This window comes from Pseudophryne corroboree, chromosome 2, assembly GCF_028390025.1.
Source record: "Pseudophryne corroboree isolate aPseCor3 chromosome 2, aPseCor3.hap2, whole genome shotgun sequence".
NCBI lineage: Eukaryota > Metazoa > Chordata > Amphibia > Anura > Myobatrachidae > Pseudophryne > Pseudophryne corroboree.
This window is the reverse complement of record NC_086445.1, coordinates 321,107,049-321,124,608: the sequence shown is the minus strand read 5'-3', so window position 1 is coordinate 321,124,608 and position 17,560 is coordinate 321,107,049. Positions and strand designations below refer to the sequence as shown.

General features: G+C 45.6%; 1 protein-coding gene across 3 annotated transcripts in view; it reads right to left on the bottom strand.

The window, feature by feature from the left end:
• Positions 1-17,560, bottom strand: part of SLAIN1 (SLAIN motif family member 1) — a 112,272-nt gene that overhangs the window by 15,337 nt on the left and 79,375 nt on the right. For all 3 annotated transcript variants that reach the window (XM_063952988.1, XM_063952987.1, XM_063952989.1), the window contains one exon: positions 4,345-4,630. In XM_063952988.1, the coding sequence (XP_063809058.1) occupies positions 4,345-4,630 (286 nt within the window). The remainder of the gene's footprint in view (positions 1-4,344; positions 4,631-17,560) is intronic.

Below are 17,560 nucleotides of genomic sequence, written 5' to 3'. Positions count from 1 at the left end.
CACTGGAGTCAGAATCCGTGTCGGTATCAGTGTCTGCTACTTGGGACAGGGGACGTTTCTGAGACCCTGAAGGGCCCTGTGACACAGTCAAAGCCATGGACTGACTCCCTGTTCTATCCCTGGACTCTGCTTTGTCCAACCTCTGATGTAATAAAGACACATTTGCATTTAAAACATTCAGCATATCCAACCAATCAGGTGTCGGAGTTGCCGACGGAGACACCATAATCATCTGCTCCACCTCCTCCTTAGATGAGCCTTCCGCTTCAGACATGCCGACACACGCGTACCGACACCCCCACACACTCAGGGATATATCTATATGGAGACAGTTCCCCAATAAGGCCTTTTGGAGAGACAGAGAGCGAGTATACCAGCACACACCCAGCGCCAACTGACACTGGAAACCAAATTCCCACACAAAACAGCGCTTTTATATAAATATATAAATATACACTCACTGCCCCCCCCCTTTTTTGCTCTCTATCACCGTGTTCAGCAGGGGAGAGTCCAGGGAGCCAGCTTCTCTGCAGTGTGCTGTGGAGAAAATGGCGCTGGTTAGTGCTGGAGGATCAAGCTCCGCCCCCTCAGCGGCGGGCTTCGGTCCGGCCCAAATTTTCTATACTGGCGGGGGATTATATAATATACTGCCTCCGCAGCCTCTATATATATATATATATATATATATATATATATATATATGTTAGCCAGTCCCTAGAGGTTTATAATTGCTGCCCAGGGCACTCCCCCTGCACCCTTCAGTGCCCGCTGTGTGTGTTGTGTGTGGGAGCAATGGCGCTGCGCGTTACCTCAGAGAAGATCTGAAGTCTTCTGCCGCCTTTGAAGTCTTCTTTCTTCTTATACTCACCCGGCTTCTATCTTCCGGCTCTGTGAGGAGGACGGTGGCGCGGCTCCGGGACGAACGGCGAGGGTGAGACCTGTGTTCCGACCCTCTGGAGCTAATGGTGTCCAGTAGCCTAAGAAGCAGAGCCTATCATTTAAGTAGGTCTGCTTCTCTCTCCTCAGTCCCACGATGCAGGGAGCCTGTTGCCAGCAGTGCTCCCTGAAAATAAAAAACCTAACAAAATTCTTTTTCAGAGAAACTCAAGAGAGCTCCTCTGTAGTGCACCCAGTCTCCTCTGGGCACAGGATCTAACTGAGGTCTGGAGGAGGGGCACAGAGGGAGGAGCAAGTGCACACCAATCTCAAGTTCTTTATAGGAGCCGGGTGGAAGCTGCCGTGAGGTCGGGCGGGTGAGTGACATCCAGCTGCAGCGCTGATCTCCTGTATGGCCGCCGCCTGTCCCCCCGTCTCCCTGCGCCCCCCCTTCTCGCCTCCTCCGGGTCCATCTCATTCCGACATCATTTTGATGTCGGATTGAGATGGTCGAAAACGGGGCCAAAACCTGTCGGATTTGGCCCCGTTTTCGACATCAACACGTGGATCGGCAGCTATTCCACCGAGCCACGTGCTTTTCGACAAGTCGAATGCCTCGACTTGTCGAAAAGCTCTGAATAGATCGAATCAGGATTCGACCTCAAAAAGTAGAAAACTGATGTCTTTTCGACAGACGGCAGTTTTCGACTGCAATTGAATATACCCCTTTATGAGGGGAATAGGAGTGGGGTTATTAACACAAGAAAAGCACCGTGTAAATACTCGCTGTCGGGCACAAACTTTGTGACTGAGCAGATTAGAGACTAATGCTTCATGGCTTCATGGCTAAAATTGGTGAAGCAGGGAACCAAGAAAGGCTTAACCAGTAAAAAGCTGCATCCCCATCAATAACCATCAGATACTTCAGTGCTTCCGGAAATCCGGGACCCCATTGTTCACAGTACTACTCCCATCAGACTAAACATCTACTAGAACTACTCCCTTAAAACGTAATCAGACGGATTATTTTAAATAATGAAGGTGGTAACAAGTTTTTAAATCCAATTGTATATACTAAATATTCATACATGTATAATTGTATTTTATTTAGGTATTGCTATTTATATTAAATAATTAAAAATGTTGTGCATCCATTGCTTTTTGACACAAACAGCACTCAATTTGATTTAAAAAAATAAAAACATAAAAAAGAAGAAAAAGTGGAAACATATGCCAGGAAAAAAAATTTCTGAATGAAGGAACACTACAAGTGCCCCACACATTCGACAAGCGTTTCTCCAATCTGACTAGTGGCCATCCATGATCGGTGAACTGTCGGGGGAATCAAGGACATTCGGGCGTATTATAAATCCCTTTATTGCCAATCCCAACTGTTTTCTGTCAGGATCGGGGAATTTATATTTTCAAACATGTTTAATAATCCTGATTCCCAGACCTGGCCATCGGATTATCATGAAATAGTGGTAATTAGTCGCTAATATATGGTGGCCTTAAGGTTAACATAAATTGTAGTCTCATGATTATTTTCCTCTAGGTGACCATCCAAGCCACAGACAAGAATGGGAAATCCCCTTATTATGGGAACAGCCTCCTTGAGAGCTAAAGACAAATCAAGAAAAGTACTGAATACTCGGCTGCTGACATCGGAGACAGAATCACATTGCAAGTATGCAGAACGCCACCCTGAGATGTTTTTAGCTCAAACTACTAAAAGCATAACAGTTTTGCAGTTTGTTATAATGGAGCTGTAATGCAATGCTCTATTGGAGGGACACCCAAAAAAGTGGTTGATAAATAAAAAAGTCTTTGCTTGATAAATATACTTTAATAAAAAGTGTGTTTTATCTGTTTGTGCACTACACAAAATGCTTTTTCACAGGCAAGAAGATAAAAAGAACAGTGATAGTTATGCATTTACCCCAAGTCGTATTTCTCAATGGTATTTTTTTTAACACAAAATAATCCAGCAATAAATATCAGGTATTATATGTAAGTGAATAAGCACAACAGAAAATACAATAGAAAAGAAGTTGATGTATAAATCTAAATTCATATAAAACGCGTGTTTGGCTCCACAGTCTTCCTGCATTAATTTGGCAAGTGCCTGACATCACAATGTTATACTGCTGCTCCTTCCACTATCTAGCATTCAAGTCTGTGACTTTGTCCTCACCAGAATTTCTCTCATATTATGACATAGTACCTGTCGAATGCAGCTCTGTACTCACTATCCCACAAGGAGACTGGTTATTTCTAGGGATGGTAGAATTAATTTCATTTCTTTAAAAAAAAATCTATAGAATTTGGTCAGAGTGAAAGCCTGGAAATTGTCTGCTATACAATTGGCCTGTTTGATCTAGTTCAGCTTCTGCTGCTTGCATTCACGATTCGAATGTCAGGTTTGCATGTTAAGAGAACGGGGGTGAAAATGGGTGATGGCTTTGGGTTTTATTGCCTGAGGCTATTCAAATCCAGACCCTTTATTCACACTAAGGGGTACATTTACTAAGCAGTGATAAGAGTGGAGAAGTGAGCCAGTAGAGAAATTTCCCCATCGACCAATCAGCACTGAAGTAACATCTATAATTTGCATACTATAAAATGATACAGAGCTGCTGATTGGTTGATGGGGAAATTTCTCCACTGGCTCACTTCTCCACTCTTATCACTGCTTAGTAAATGTACCCCTAAATCTTTTTTTTTTTTTTTTTAACAGCTGTTAATGTATTAACACACCGAGTTTGTGAAAAGTTCACATGATTTTGGTGCTCACAGGTTTGTGGCACCTATTAAAACCCCTAGTTATCTGGGATTTTTTTCTGTGTCTTTACAGACGCATAAATAAAATCCCCAATCAGCGATGCCGATGTGCTCATATCTAGGCTTATTGAATAGCCCCAGGGGATAAATTAGCTAATTGAATTCCCCCCTAAATAGTTACATTTTATAGCATTTATTGTTATTTTATTTTTGTTAGTTAAACAGTGAAAATTGCAGGTCCATTTTTTGAAAGCCACCATTAGTTCATACATGTTTTTGTCCTGCTGGAATTTGTCTAGATTTGTTTAGTCGAATGTTTAACGGTGAATCTGTTCAAGAAACAATTTTAAAGAAGGAATACATTTCTAGGTACTGCTTCCCCGTAAAACAGCCCACTCACCTGCTGAAATATTCTGCTTCTATCTCCACTGCAAGCATCTGAAATTTGCCCTGTTTCTGCCCAATTTAAAACTTATGTACATAGACTAACATGAGGTAACAAACTATACAGTACCAAGTGAGATGTACCACAAATAAGGAAAGGGTTAGGTAGAAGGAAAAAGAGCAGTAAACATATATGTAAAGTACAAGAAAGATGAAATGTGAGGAGCTGCAACAAAGCCAAACAAATTAGATACAGTAGGTAAACAATAAACCAATGGTGAAATATTTATCAAAACTAATTACCTGCGTGGCGGAGCAGCGATCTTGCTGCGCGGTATACTGCTGACACTGGTGGTGGACAGAGCAGGTCTGGGGAGAGCACTTCTCCCTATAGGCAATGCACTTGAAGTCTTGTTTGGCATAGGAATCCCAGAACTTGATAAAGACTGTAAACTAGTTGACTGAGGAATGCCGCTATTGCCTTGTATCGTTGGACTGACATAGGCTGTGGCTTTAAGAGGTGGCCTCACTGATATTGGGAAATTACCCACGCTGTGTACTCTTTGCTGAAGTTGTCCAGGGGATGGTACTAGAGAGGGGGAACAAAAGTGCATTACAAAACATGAACTGAGCACAGACAATAAAATTAATCTATTAAAAGACATTCCAAGTTTAATTAATCCTTAAGCAATAAACTCTCAAAAATACATGAGCATAATTGTTCATAGAATGATTCCCTTATTTTGCATTTCAGCAAGGGAGTTTGACAGTCAGAATATGGACTTTCTCTGGTAATCACCTGTGATCAGGTAGGGAAAAGAGCATGGAATTTCACATGGAACGCCAATCGGTATCCGGACTCCAGGTCGACAACAAAAAGCTCGACACCTTAGGTCGACGCCAATTGATCAACACACCTTAGGTCGACATGGACATTCACAATTTTTTTCTTTTTTGGAACCTTTTCATACTTAACGATCCACGTGGACTACGATTGGAACGGTCATCTGTGCCGAGCGAAGCGGAGGGAAGGCACCATGTCCGAAGCATGGCGAGCGAAGCGAGCCATGCGAGGGGATGCGGGGCACTAATTGGGGTTCCCGGTCACTCTACGAAGAAAACGACACCAAAAAAACATTAAAAAACTCATGTCGACCTTTTGTCCATGTCGACCTTTTGTCCATGTCGACCTAAGGTGTATCGACCAATTGGCGTTGACCTAAGGTGTGTCGACCTGGAGTCCCAGACCCACGTCAATCACCCGACTTCTGGAAGCCAAAATGGGGAAATCTTCCACCAACCCTGTAGTTTCAGGGGTAATACTTGGTATTCACACTGATCACAAGGCAACAACTTCTAGCTCGAAACAGGAGAGTCCACTCTTTCACTAATTGTGCCCCCATCATTATACAGTAGGTACCTTTCTCCTGCAGTTATTTTCCACTGCTGAGACGAACTAAGATGTCGGGAACACAGAACTGTGGGGTAAATTTACTAAGGTCCCGATTTTGACCGAGATGCCGTTTTTTCTTCAAAGTGTCATCTCGGTCATATACTAAACTTAAATCACGGCAGTGATGAGGGCATTCGTATTTTTTTGGAAGGTCATCCAAAAAAATACGAATGAATACACCATCGGTCAAAACGCGGCTGTTTAAGTATGAATCTCGGTCATTTACTAAGAAGTGCAAAGCAAAAAAAAAAAAAAAACACTGCCGTGAAAAATTACAACTCGGAAAAAAGTGCAAAAAAAAAAAACAGACCTGCTTTTTATATCCGTGATTGGATAGGCATGCACGGATCCATGAGATCCGTGCATGTATATCAGTGGGAAGGGGTGTGAAAGTGGTTATTTTTAAAAAAAAAATTGCGTGGGGTCCCCCCTCCTAAGCATAACCAGCCTCGGGCTCTTTGAGCCGATCCTGGTTGCAGAAATATGGGGGAAAAATTGACAGGGGTTCCCCCATATTTAAGCAACCAGCATCGGGCTCTGCGCCTGGTCCTGGTTCCAAAAATACGGGGGTCAAAAAGAGTAGGGGTCCCCCGTATTTTTAAAACCAGCACCGGGCTCCACTAGCAGGACAGATAATGCCACAGCCGGGGGTCACTTTTATATAGTGCCCTGCGGCCGTGGCATCAAAAATCCAACGTCACCCCTGGCCGGGGTACCCTGGGGGAGTGGGGACCCCTTCAATCAAGGGGTCCCCCCCCCCAGCCACCCAAGGGCCAGGGGTGAAGCCCGAGGCTGTCCCCCCCATCCAATGGGCTGCGGATGGGGGGCTGATAGCCTTTGTTTAAAATGAAAAGATATTGTTTTTAGTAGCAGTACTACAAGTCCCAGCAAGCCTCCCCCGCATGCTGGTACTTGGAGAACCACAAGTACCAGCATGCGGCGGAAAAATGGGCCCGCTGGTACCTGTAGTACTATTACTAAAAAAATACCCAAAAAAACACAAGACACACACACCTTGAAAGTAAAGATTTATTACATACATCCACACAAACGTATACACATACTTACCTTATGTTCACACGCAGGTCGGTCCTCTTCTCCAGTAGAATCCAAGGGGTACCTGTTGAAAAAATTCTACTCACCAGATCCAGGGTCCCAGGCTCCTCGTAGCATCCTTTTGTAATCCACGTACTTGAATAAAATAACAAAACGGAGACCCGAGCCACGAACTGAAAGGGGCCCCATGTTTTCACATGGGACTCCTTTCCCCGAATGCCAGAAACCCACTCTGACTTCTGTCTAAGTGGGTTTCTTCAGCCAATCAGGGAGTGCCACGTTGTAGCACTCTCCTGATCGGCTGTGTGCTCCTGTACTGAGTGACAGGCGGCACACGGCAGTGTTACAATGTAGCGCCTATGCGCTCCATTGTAACCAATGGTGGGAACTTTCTGCCCTGCGGTTGACCTAAAGTGACGTCACCGCTGAGCAGAAAGTTCCCACCATTGGTTACAATGGAGCGCATAGGCGCTACATTGTAACACTGCCGTGTGCCGCCTGTCACTCAGTACAGGAGCACACAGCCGATCAGGAGAGTGCTACAACGTGGCGCTCCCTGATTGGCTGAAGAAACCCACTTAGACAGAAGTCAGAGTGGGTTTCTGGCATTCGGGGAAAGGAGTCCCATGTGAAAACATGGGGCCCCTTTCAGTTCGTGGCTCGGGTCTCCGTTTTGTTATTTTATTCAAGTACGTGGATTACAAAAGGATGCTACGAGGAGCCTGGGACCCTGGATCTGGTGAGTAGAATTTTTTCAACAGGTACCCCTTGGATTCTACTGGAGAAGAGGACCGACCTGCGTGTGAACATAAGGTAAGTATGTGTATATGTTTGTGTGGATGTATGTAATAAATCTTTACTTTCAAGGTGTGTGTGTCTTGTGTTTATTTGGGTATTTTTTTAGTAGTAGTACTACAGGTACCAGCGGGCCCGTTTTTCCGCCGCATGCTGGTACTTGTGGTTCTCCAAGTACCAGCATGCGGGGGAGGCTTGCTGGGACTTGTAGTACTGCTACTAAAAACAATATCTTTTCATTTTGACAAAAGGCTATCAGCCCCCCATCCGCAGTCAATTGGATGGGGGGGGACAGCCTCGGGCTTCACCCCTGGCCCTTGGGTGGCTGGGGGGGGGGACCCCTTGATTGAAGGGGTCCCCACTCCCCCAGGGTACCCCGGCCAGGGGTGACACGTTGGATTTTTGATGCCACGGCCGCAGGGCACTATATAAAAGTGACCCCCGGCTGTGGCATTATCTGTCCAGCTAGTGGAGCCCGGTGCTGGTTTTAAAAATACGGGGGACCCCTACTCTTTTTGTCCCCCGTATTTTTGGAACCAGGACCAGGCGCAGAGCCCAATGCTGGTTGCTTAAATATGGGGGAACCCCTGTCATTTTTTCCCCCATATTTTTGCAACCAGGATCGGCTCAAAGAGCCCGAGGCTGGTTATGCTTAGGAGGGGGGACCCCACGCATTTTTTTTTTGTGATTTTACAGGGTTTAATTTAAAAAAAAAAAAAAAAAAAATAATGAACCCCAGCACGGATCACACAGATCCGGCCGAGATTCATTTTTAAAAAGTCGGCAGTGTTTTGCTAATCACTGCCGTAAAAAAAAAAAAAAAAAACACGAATGACATCGACATCGGAACAAAAGAAAAATCCGAATACGACAGCTTAGTAAATTAGTCGTAATAAATTCAAAAAGTTGCAGTTTTACACTTTCGATGTCATTCGTGATTGAACTTTGACCTGAAACGGGAAAATACGAATCTTAGTAAATTTACCCCTGTGTCTTTAAAAAGTGGCAGCACTGGCTGAAAAGCTCTACACATGGGGCAGATCTGAGTCACACACAGCATCTACTGGTGGCTGCACGTCTGCAAGTTTATGCGAAAGCTGCCACAATTTCCTGAATGTGCAAGGACTGATGCACCCTTATACACGCACCAACCATACGGCTGGTGCAGTTTCTGTCCGACTATGGACTCCTATGCCAGCTACTGAGAAAGCAGCTGTTTGCATTGACACAGCATCAAAAAAAACCGTAACACGCACATTTTTGCGTGCACCCAGGAGCGCCTATCATTTTTCCACCCTATTGCTGATACCATTTGTCTTGATCGCAAGAACACCACCACTCTGTAACGCATGTGTCGTAGGATTTTTCAGAAATTTTTGCACATGATCAGATGAAAAAAATTGCTAAACCACAGTACTGCCTGCGACTTTGAATCAGGCCCAATGTATCAGTCTTTACTTTACTGACTACAAGAAAGGATTAAACATGGAGACTGAAAAGAGGCTTAATCATATACAAGCTCGGGAGATTCTGTTTTCTATCCAGGTTTAATTCTGTGATATCATACAGGCCGGGGGTGATTCCTTATCCAAGTTTTTTGCAACAGCACTCTATTCTCTCACTCTAATCTACCCCCTGGGATGTAGTTAATAACCCAGCTGTTGGGATCTCGGCATTTACGATCCCGACGTCAGAATCCACGGTATTCACACTCGGGTGGTGGGTCCACGCCACCACCCGAGGGAATATAGAACCTGTGGTGAGCAAAGCTTGCCACCAGGCCCAAAGCGTGGTGAGTGCAGTGAGCCAGAATGGAGACTCGCTGCATTTGCTGTCATTACTGCGGCTGGCGGGATGCCACTGCCGGGATTCTGACAGCTGGCATCCCGTCAGCCAGGATATCATATGGAACCCTACCCCGGCTGCACTTCTATAATGCCAACAAAAATAATTATAATGGATCTTGAGATTTATCCGTTTTAATAAGAGATGCACAGAGACATGCTGGATGTATCTGAATAGCCTCATTCAGATACATCCAGCCTCAATACTCCACGCAGCAGGAGGTGCCTGGCAGGAGTGAGTTGACCGGTCCTGTGCAACTACTAACGTCTTAGGGCCCAATTCAGACCTGATCGCTGCTGTGCGTTTTTTATACAGCGGGCGATTATCGATTGACTTTGCATGCGTATGCATCGCAATGCACACGTTGCCAAACAGCGATAAGCTGCTGCAACAAATTTCAATCGCACATCCATTCGCAGGCTGATTGACAGGAAGAGGCCATTTGTGGGTGGTAACTGACCATTTTCTGGGAGGGTCAGGGAAAACGCAGGTGTTCCCAAGCGTTTTCTGGGAGGGCGTCTGATGTCCGCTCCGGACCCGATCAGCCTGTTCTTTTCGCACTGTAGGAGTAAGTCCTGGGCTGTGCACAGACTGCACACAGTGGGAAAATCATTCGATGGTGAGTGAGATGCGAACGGATTTACAGCTGTCCACTGACTGAGGGACATTTTTGCACGGTGTACACATGCGATTGCACGCTTGCACGGACAAATTTACCCTACCCTTGGGCGGCGACTATTTGATCGCAGGACAAGAAAATTAGCATCACAACGATCAGGTCTGAATCACCCCCTTAGTAGCAACACATGTGACTAGGACACACAGGGAGACTGTGCTGATTAATTTGACACTTGTACTGTATATTGTGTGTGACTGAGTCTGTACACGGAGAAGTAGAGCCGGACTAAGGGGGTAATTCCAAGTTGATCGCAGCAGGATATTTTTTAGCAGTTGGGCAAAACCATGTGCACTGCAGGGGGGGCAGATATAACATGTGAAGAGAGAGATAGATTTGGGTGGGGTGAGTTCAATCTACAATCTAAATTGCAGTGTAAAAATAAAGCAGCCAGTATCTACCCTGCACAGAAACAAAATAACCCACCCAAATCTAACTCTCTCTGCACACGTTATATCTGCCCCCCCTGCAGTGCACATGGTTTTGCCCAACTGCTAAAAAATATCCTGCTGCGATCAACTTGGAATTACCCCCTAAGAGAGGGGCTCAGGGGGCATGTAACCACAGGCCCCCTTAGCACAAGGGGCCCCTGGACCCATAGCAATCTTTCACTTTGGCCCAGAGATCACGCAGCTGCTGCTGAATTGCTGCGGTCATCGAGGCCAGCACTCAGTGTTGCAGTCACTGCCGAACTGGTCATTTCTCACTGCCACCAATGGGCTGCGATGAGGGTGAGTCTACTCCCTTCCATTCCGGCTGAAACTCCGCCTTTTCTCCGTGAAGCCCCGGCCCTTTCTTTCCTCTATCCCTATGTCTTTGCTTATCCTGCCCTAGACTCTACCCCTTTCCTCTCCTCTACCCAGTCTGTGACTGTCTCTCCTTCACCCCCTGAGCTCCAGCTCCGCAGTCTTCTGAGACCAGACAGCCTACTTCCTACAGAGGTAAGTATATGGGAAAGTGTAGGGGGTTATATTAATGCAATCTGTGGGGATTATGTTAAGAAGATGGGGGTGTATTAACATTGTGGGGGGGTATATTACTGTTATTGGGGTGGGGGTATTATTACTGCTATCTGGGTGGTGGAATGGGAGTATATTAATACTGGGTCTGATTTGGAGGTGATTTGGAGTAGATATGCTAATGCCGCAGTCAGTGGGCACTCTTATGTGATATTCCATCAGCTGTAATGCAAATCTGTCAATGTGCACACTAGAGATGAGCGGATTCGGTTTTACTCGGTTTTACTCGGTTCTCAAAACCAAATCTTATTGGCTCACGGTTGTCACGTGTTTTGGATAGCCAATAAGATTCGGTTTTGAGAACCGAGTAAAACCGAGTAAAACCGAATCCGCTCATCTCTAGTGCACACGAAGACGGGCCATTGATTAAACATTGCTTGCACCATCAGATATCAAAGCATCCCTATGGTGCTCAGAATGTTCATTGAATCATGGCTGCCAGTGCCAGTTGAACTGCATCTTTTGACGCAATCCCTGACATTGACACGTCTACCCCCATTAGCCACTCTCCAATCACCTCCCAGGAACGCCTACTGAAACTGCTGTCTCTCAATGCAATGCAGATATTTGTCTCCTGGTGGTAATGACTGGGACGCATTATACTGGCCGCACTTGACATACATTCAGAGGATTCTGTACCTTGACATCTCTTCAGATCTGAAGGCTCGGACATCGAAAACCAAGGTGTCCAGAAAAGGAGGTCAGTGGATTGGAGCAGTTGCCCTCAGTGGTAAGTACACACACTATAATAGATGAAGTCTGAGAGACGAAACGCGTTGGGTTTCCTATACTGACCCCCCTGAATTTTAAGCTAAGTTTGATCTCCTATCCTTTTTTAACTTTGTGTACATCTGTTTTCATATGGTCTTTATATGAAAAAAAATTTATATGGAATTATTTTACACTCTAAACCTTTTTAATATTTATACATTTTTTTGGCTCTTATATTATTAGCATATAATCTATTTTTACAGCAACACTTGTCGCCGTTACCCCTATCCCTCCATTTCTCATACACATAGCAGCACAGCAGCACTATACCAGTATTGCATTTTTAGGGCTGTCTGACCTATCAGCTAATAAGGTTGTGTGTGCTTTTTTATGGTGTTTTTATGGTTTTCTAAGTAGATTATTTATATATATATATATATATATATATATATATATATTTTTTTTTTTTTTTACTGAGATTCCATCTCACAGGTGGCGCTGTATTCCCTTTTGTCTACACACATTTATATATGCACACACACATTATATATATATATATATATATATATATATATATATATATCTACACACACACACACACACACACACACAGGTTGAGTATCCCATATCCAAATATTCCGAAATACTGAATATCCGAAATATGGAAGTTTTTGAGTGACAGTGAGATGGTGATACCTTTGTTTTCTGATGGCTTAATGTACACAAACTTTGTTTAATACACAAAGTTATTAAAAATATTGTATTAAATGACCTTCAGGCTGTGTGTATAAGGTGTATAAGAAACAAATTAATTGTGTGAATGTACACACACTTTGTTTAATGCACAAAGTTATTAAAAATATTGGCTAAAATGAATTTCAGGCTGTGTGTATAAGGTGTATATGTAACATAAATGCATTCTGTGCTTAGACTTGGGTCCCATCGCCATGATATCTCATTATGGTATGCAATTATTCCAAAATACGGAAAAATCCGATAATCAAAATACTTCTGGTCCCAAGCATTTTGGATAAGGGATACTCAACCTGTAATCATAACAAGGGTGGTACTGAGCGCTACACCCTACGTCATTTGTCCCACACGTATTTATTTAATATAAGCAAGTCTCCCGACTCCTCTCGCACTCCTCTACCACTGAGTGGCAGCTGTCCTCCAATAGACCGGTGTTCAATCGGTTCTTGTAATTTAATCTGGAAGACAAGGGTGAGAACAGCCTGAAGGTCACATAACACAATATGTTTAATAACTTTGTGTATTAAACAAAGTTTGTGTACATTGAGCCATCAGAAAACAAAGGTTTCACTATCTCACTCAAACAATTCCGTATTTTGGAATATTCCGTATTTCTGAATATTTGGATATGGGATACTCAACCTGTATCACATTAATCAGCAGAGTCTCCTTGTGTTTCCAAGTTGCATTGTGTTGCATTTTCAATAAAAAAAAAAAAAAAAAAAAAAGGATGCCCAAAACGAACGGAGTCTCACAGGACCTGGCAAGCCAAGAGAGACTGTTTGGTGCGACTGCAGCAATGATGTAAGAGGACACATCTGTACATTGTTAAGTTTAAAGGTCAGCTGTATAAAAACGTCAGGTCACCTACAGTACAGTAGATATCCGCAAGACTGTTAAGCTTTTGTCCCATTATACTGTATTAAGGATGATAACAATCAGGGGCTGGCTGGCAACTTTCAGCCTGGGGGACAGACTCCAGCAAGTGGCCCATCTTTCCACCGGGAATCTGTAGTCAGGTGGCTCTGGAACACTTAAATTGCACTGGCCCGGGAGGCAGATGGTACCCTGCCCCTCCCGCCCAGCCAGCCCTTGATAACAATTTGTGAAAGCACATTAAGTATATACTCAAAGTAAAAGTTGTAGAGGTCAGTGTTTTGGTCCTGAATGCCATTACCTACACCCTTAAGTCACTGGTCTAATTTTTCCAAGGATTAATATCGGACTTGCCATTACTTAAAAGGTCTCAATACTATATGGTTTGTCCTCAGTAATAGGGCTCAATTAGTCTCCTAATCAGGGCTCCCTATAGCTAAAGATTTTCTCTTTGGATAACACATCTTTAAAGACAAGGGGGGAATGTAATAGGGCAGTGATAGGAACCTTTGGCACTCCAGCTGTTGTTGAACTACACATCCCAGCAGGCCCTGCTACAGTTTTGCTATTTGGCCATGCTAAAACTGTAGCAGGGCATGCTGGTAGTTCAACAACAGCTGGAGTGCCAAAGGTTCCCCTTCACTGTAATAGGGTGTGAGAATCAGAAATTGAGAGATTTTGGGAGATTTCTCCTGTTTTTTTTTTTTTTCTTTTTACATGACAAAACCAGGTAATGTAAATGATGTAAATGCCATGTAAATGAGAAATCTCAGAAAATCTCTCACTTTCTGATTCTCACACCATATTACATTCCCCCAATATGTTGAATTGACTGAACCCCAAGTTATGTACATCTATTAACCAAGACCAGTCCCCATATAAAAGGCATGTGTAAAACGAGTTTTGTGGTAAGAACTTACCTTTGTTAAAACTCTTTCTGCGAGGTACACTGGGCTCCACAAGGAATGGACAATGGGGTGTAGAGTAGGATCTTGATCCGAGGCACCAACAGGCTCAAAGCTTTGACTGTTCCCAGAATGCATAGCGCCGCCTCCTATATCACCCCGCCTCCCTGCACAGGATCTCAGTTTTTAGTTAACCAATCCAATGCAGTAGCAGGAAAAGAGACGACAACGGTTAGTAGCCACAACACCACATTCTCATGACAGGAGACGTGTCAGCGGCTAATGCCACACCAACCCAAAGAAGCCAAGTGTGCCAGGGTGGGCGCCTTGTGGAGCCCAGTGTACCTCGCAGAAAGTTTTAACAAAGGTAAGTTCTTACCATAAAACTCGTTTTCTGCTGCGGGGTACACTGGGCTCCACAAGGAATGGACAATGGGGATGTCCTAAAGCAGTTCCTTATGGGAGGGGACGCACTGTAGCAGGCACAAGAACCCGGCGTCCAAAGGAAGCATCCTGGGAAGCGGCGGTATCGAAGGCATAGAACCTTATGAACGTGTTCACAGAGGACCACGTAGCCGCCTTGCACAATTGTTCAAGGGTCGCACCACGTTGGGCCGCCCAAAAAGGTCCAACAGACAGAGTAGAATGGGCTTTAATGTGATCAGGAGCAGAGAGACCAGCCTTCACATAAGCATGTGCAATCACCATTCTAATCCATCTGGCCAGAGTTTGCTTGTGAGCAGGCCAGCCCCGTTTGTGAAACCCAAACACAACAAAAGAGAATCAGATTTCCCAATAGGAGCAGTTCTCTTCACATAGATGCGGAGAGCCCGTACCACATCCAAAGACCGCTCTTTGGGAGACAGATCAGGAGAAACAAGTGCCGGAACTACAATATCCTGATTAAGGTGGAACGAAGAAACCACCTTAGGTAGATAGCCGGGACGAGTCCTAAGAACCGCCCGGTCGCGGTGAAATATCAGATATGGGGAACTACAGGACAAGGCACCCAAATCCGACGCTCTTCTAGCTGAAGCAATAGCCAGCAGAAACACCACCTTAAGGGAAAGCCACTTAAGGTCAGCTGAACCAAGAAGTTCAAACGGAGACTCTTTTAACGCCCCCAAAACCACCGACAAGTCCCAAGGAGCCACAGGCGGGACATAGGGAGGTTGGATACACAACACGCCCTGAGTAAAGGTATGCACATCAGGTAAGGTCGCAATTTGTCTCTGAAACCACACCGGTAAGGCAGATATTCGAACCTTGAGGGAGGCCAGACGCAGGCCTAAGTCCTGGCCCTGCTGAAGAAAAGCCAACAACTTGGCTATACTAAACTTGGAAGCGTCATAATCGTTAGATGCGCACCAAACAAAGTAAGAATGCCAGACCCTATAGTAAATCCGAGCCGAAGCCGGTTTCCGGGCCAGCAACATAGTTTGAATGACCGCCTCAGAAAACCCTTTAGTCCTTAATACGGAAGCTTCAAGAGCCACGCCGTTAAAGACAGCCGGGCTAGGTCCTGGTAGACACAGGGGCCCTGAACGAGGAGGTCTGGGCGTTGTGGAAGTAGAATTGGACGCTCTGACAATAGGCCTTGCAGGTCTGAGAACCAGTGCCGTCTGGGCCACGCTGGAGCTATGAGAAGCAGAATTCCTTTTTCTAGCTTGAACTTCCGAATTACCCTGGGCAGGAGTGACACCGGAGGGAACACGTACGGCAGCCGAAACCCTCACGGTACTGCCAGCGCATCCACGAATGCTGCTTGAGGATCCTTTGTCCTTGCTCTGAAGACCGGAACCTTGTGATTGTGTTGATACGCCATCAGATCTACGTCTGGAAGGCCCCACCTTTCCACTAGGAGTTGAAATACTTCTGGATGGAGGCCCCACTCGCCGGCATGCACGTCCTGACGACTGAGAAAGTCCGCTTCCCAATTCAGGACTCCCGGAATGAATACTGCCGATATGGCCGGTAGATGGCGTTCTGCCCACTGTAGAATCCGTGAGACTTCCTTCATTGCTAGACGGCTTCGAGTGCCGCCTTGATGATTTATGTAAGCCACTGTGGTGGCGTTGTCAGACTGTACTTGAACAGGACGATTCTGAATTAAATGCTGGGCTAGGTTCAAGGCATTGAAGACCGCCCGCAACTCCAGACTATTGATTGAGAGGAGGGACTCCTCCTTGGTCCACCGCCCCTGAAGGAAGTGTTGCTCCAGCACCGCACCACAACCTCTTAGACTGGCATCTGTCGTCAACAGGACCCAGTCGGATATCCAGGATGGACGGCCCCTGCACAGTTGTTGGTCCCAGAGCCACCAGAGCAGTGACAGACGGACCTCCGGAGTCAATGAGATCATTTGAGACCTGATCCGGGGAGGCAGGCCGTCCCATTTGGCTAGAATCAGCCTCTGGAGAGGGCAAGAGTGAAATTGAGCGTACTCCACCATGTCGAATGCTGACACCATGAGGCCCAGCACCTGCATCGCCGAATGTATGGACACTTGCGGACGAGATAAGAAGCAACGAATCCTGTCCTGAAGTTTCAGGACTTTCTCCTGAGACAGGAACAACCGCTGGTTGTGAGTGTCCAATAGTGCTCCCAGATGCACCATGCTCTGAGCAGGGATCAGGGAGGACTTCTTCCAGTTGATGAGCCACCCCGTGGGCTTGCAGAAACCGGACCGTCACATCTAGATGACGCAGGAGAAGTTCTGGGGAATTTGCCAGGATTAACAAGTCGTCCAAATACGGCAATATCCTGACCCCTTGACGGCGGAGTACCATAGTCATCATCGCCATGACTTTTGTAAAGACTCGCGGAGCCGTTGTTAAACCAAAGGGTAACGCCCGAAACAGGTAATGGCAGTTGACAATCGCAAATCTCAGGTATTGCTGATGAGACACTGCTATAGGAATATGCAGGTAAGCATCCTGTATATCCAGGGAGACCATGTAGTCCCCAGGTTCCAAGGCTAGAACTATAGAGCGAAGGGTTTCCATCCGGAACTTGGAAACCTTCAGAAACCTGTTCAATGCCTTGAGGTTGAGAATGGGCCGGGAGGACCCATTCGGTTTCGGGACTAGAAATAGCGGAGAATAATACCCCCGGCCCCTCTGTGCAAGAGGCACCTGCACTACGACTCCTGTATCCAGGAGGGTCTGTACCACCGAATGTAGAGTGTTTGCCTTTGTCTTGTCCAACGGGACATCTGTCTGGCAAAATCGATGAGGGGGTCGGTTTTTGAAGGCTATGGCGTATCCTCGAGTGACGATTTCCCATACCCAGGCATCTGAAGTGGTCTTCAACCATTCCTGGTTATACCCTAGAAGCCGGCCCCCCACCCTGGGATCCCCCAAAGGGAGGCTCGCCCCGTCATGGGGCAGGCTTATCTGTCTTGGAAGCTGGCTGACGGGCCTCCCAGGCT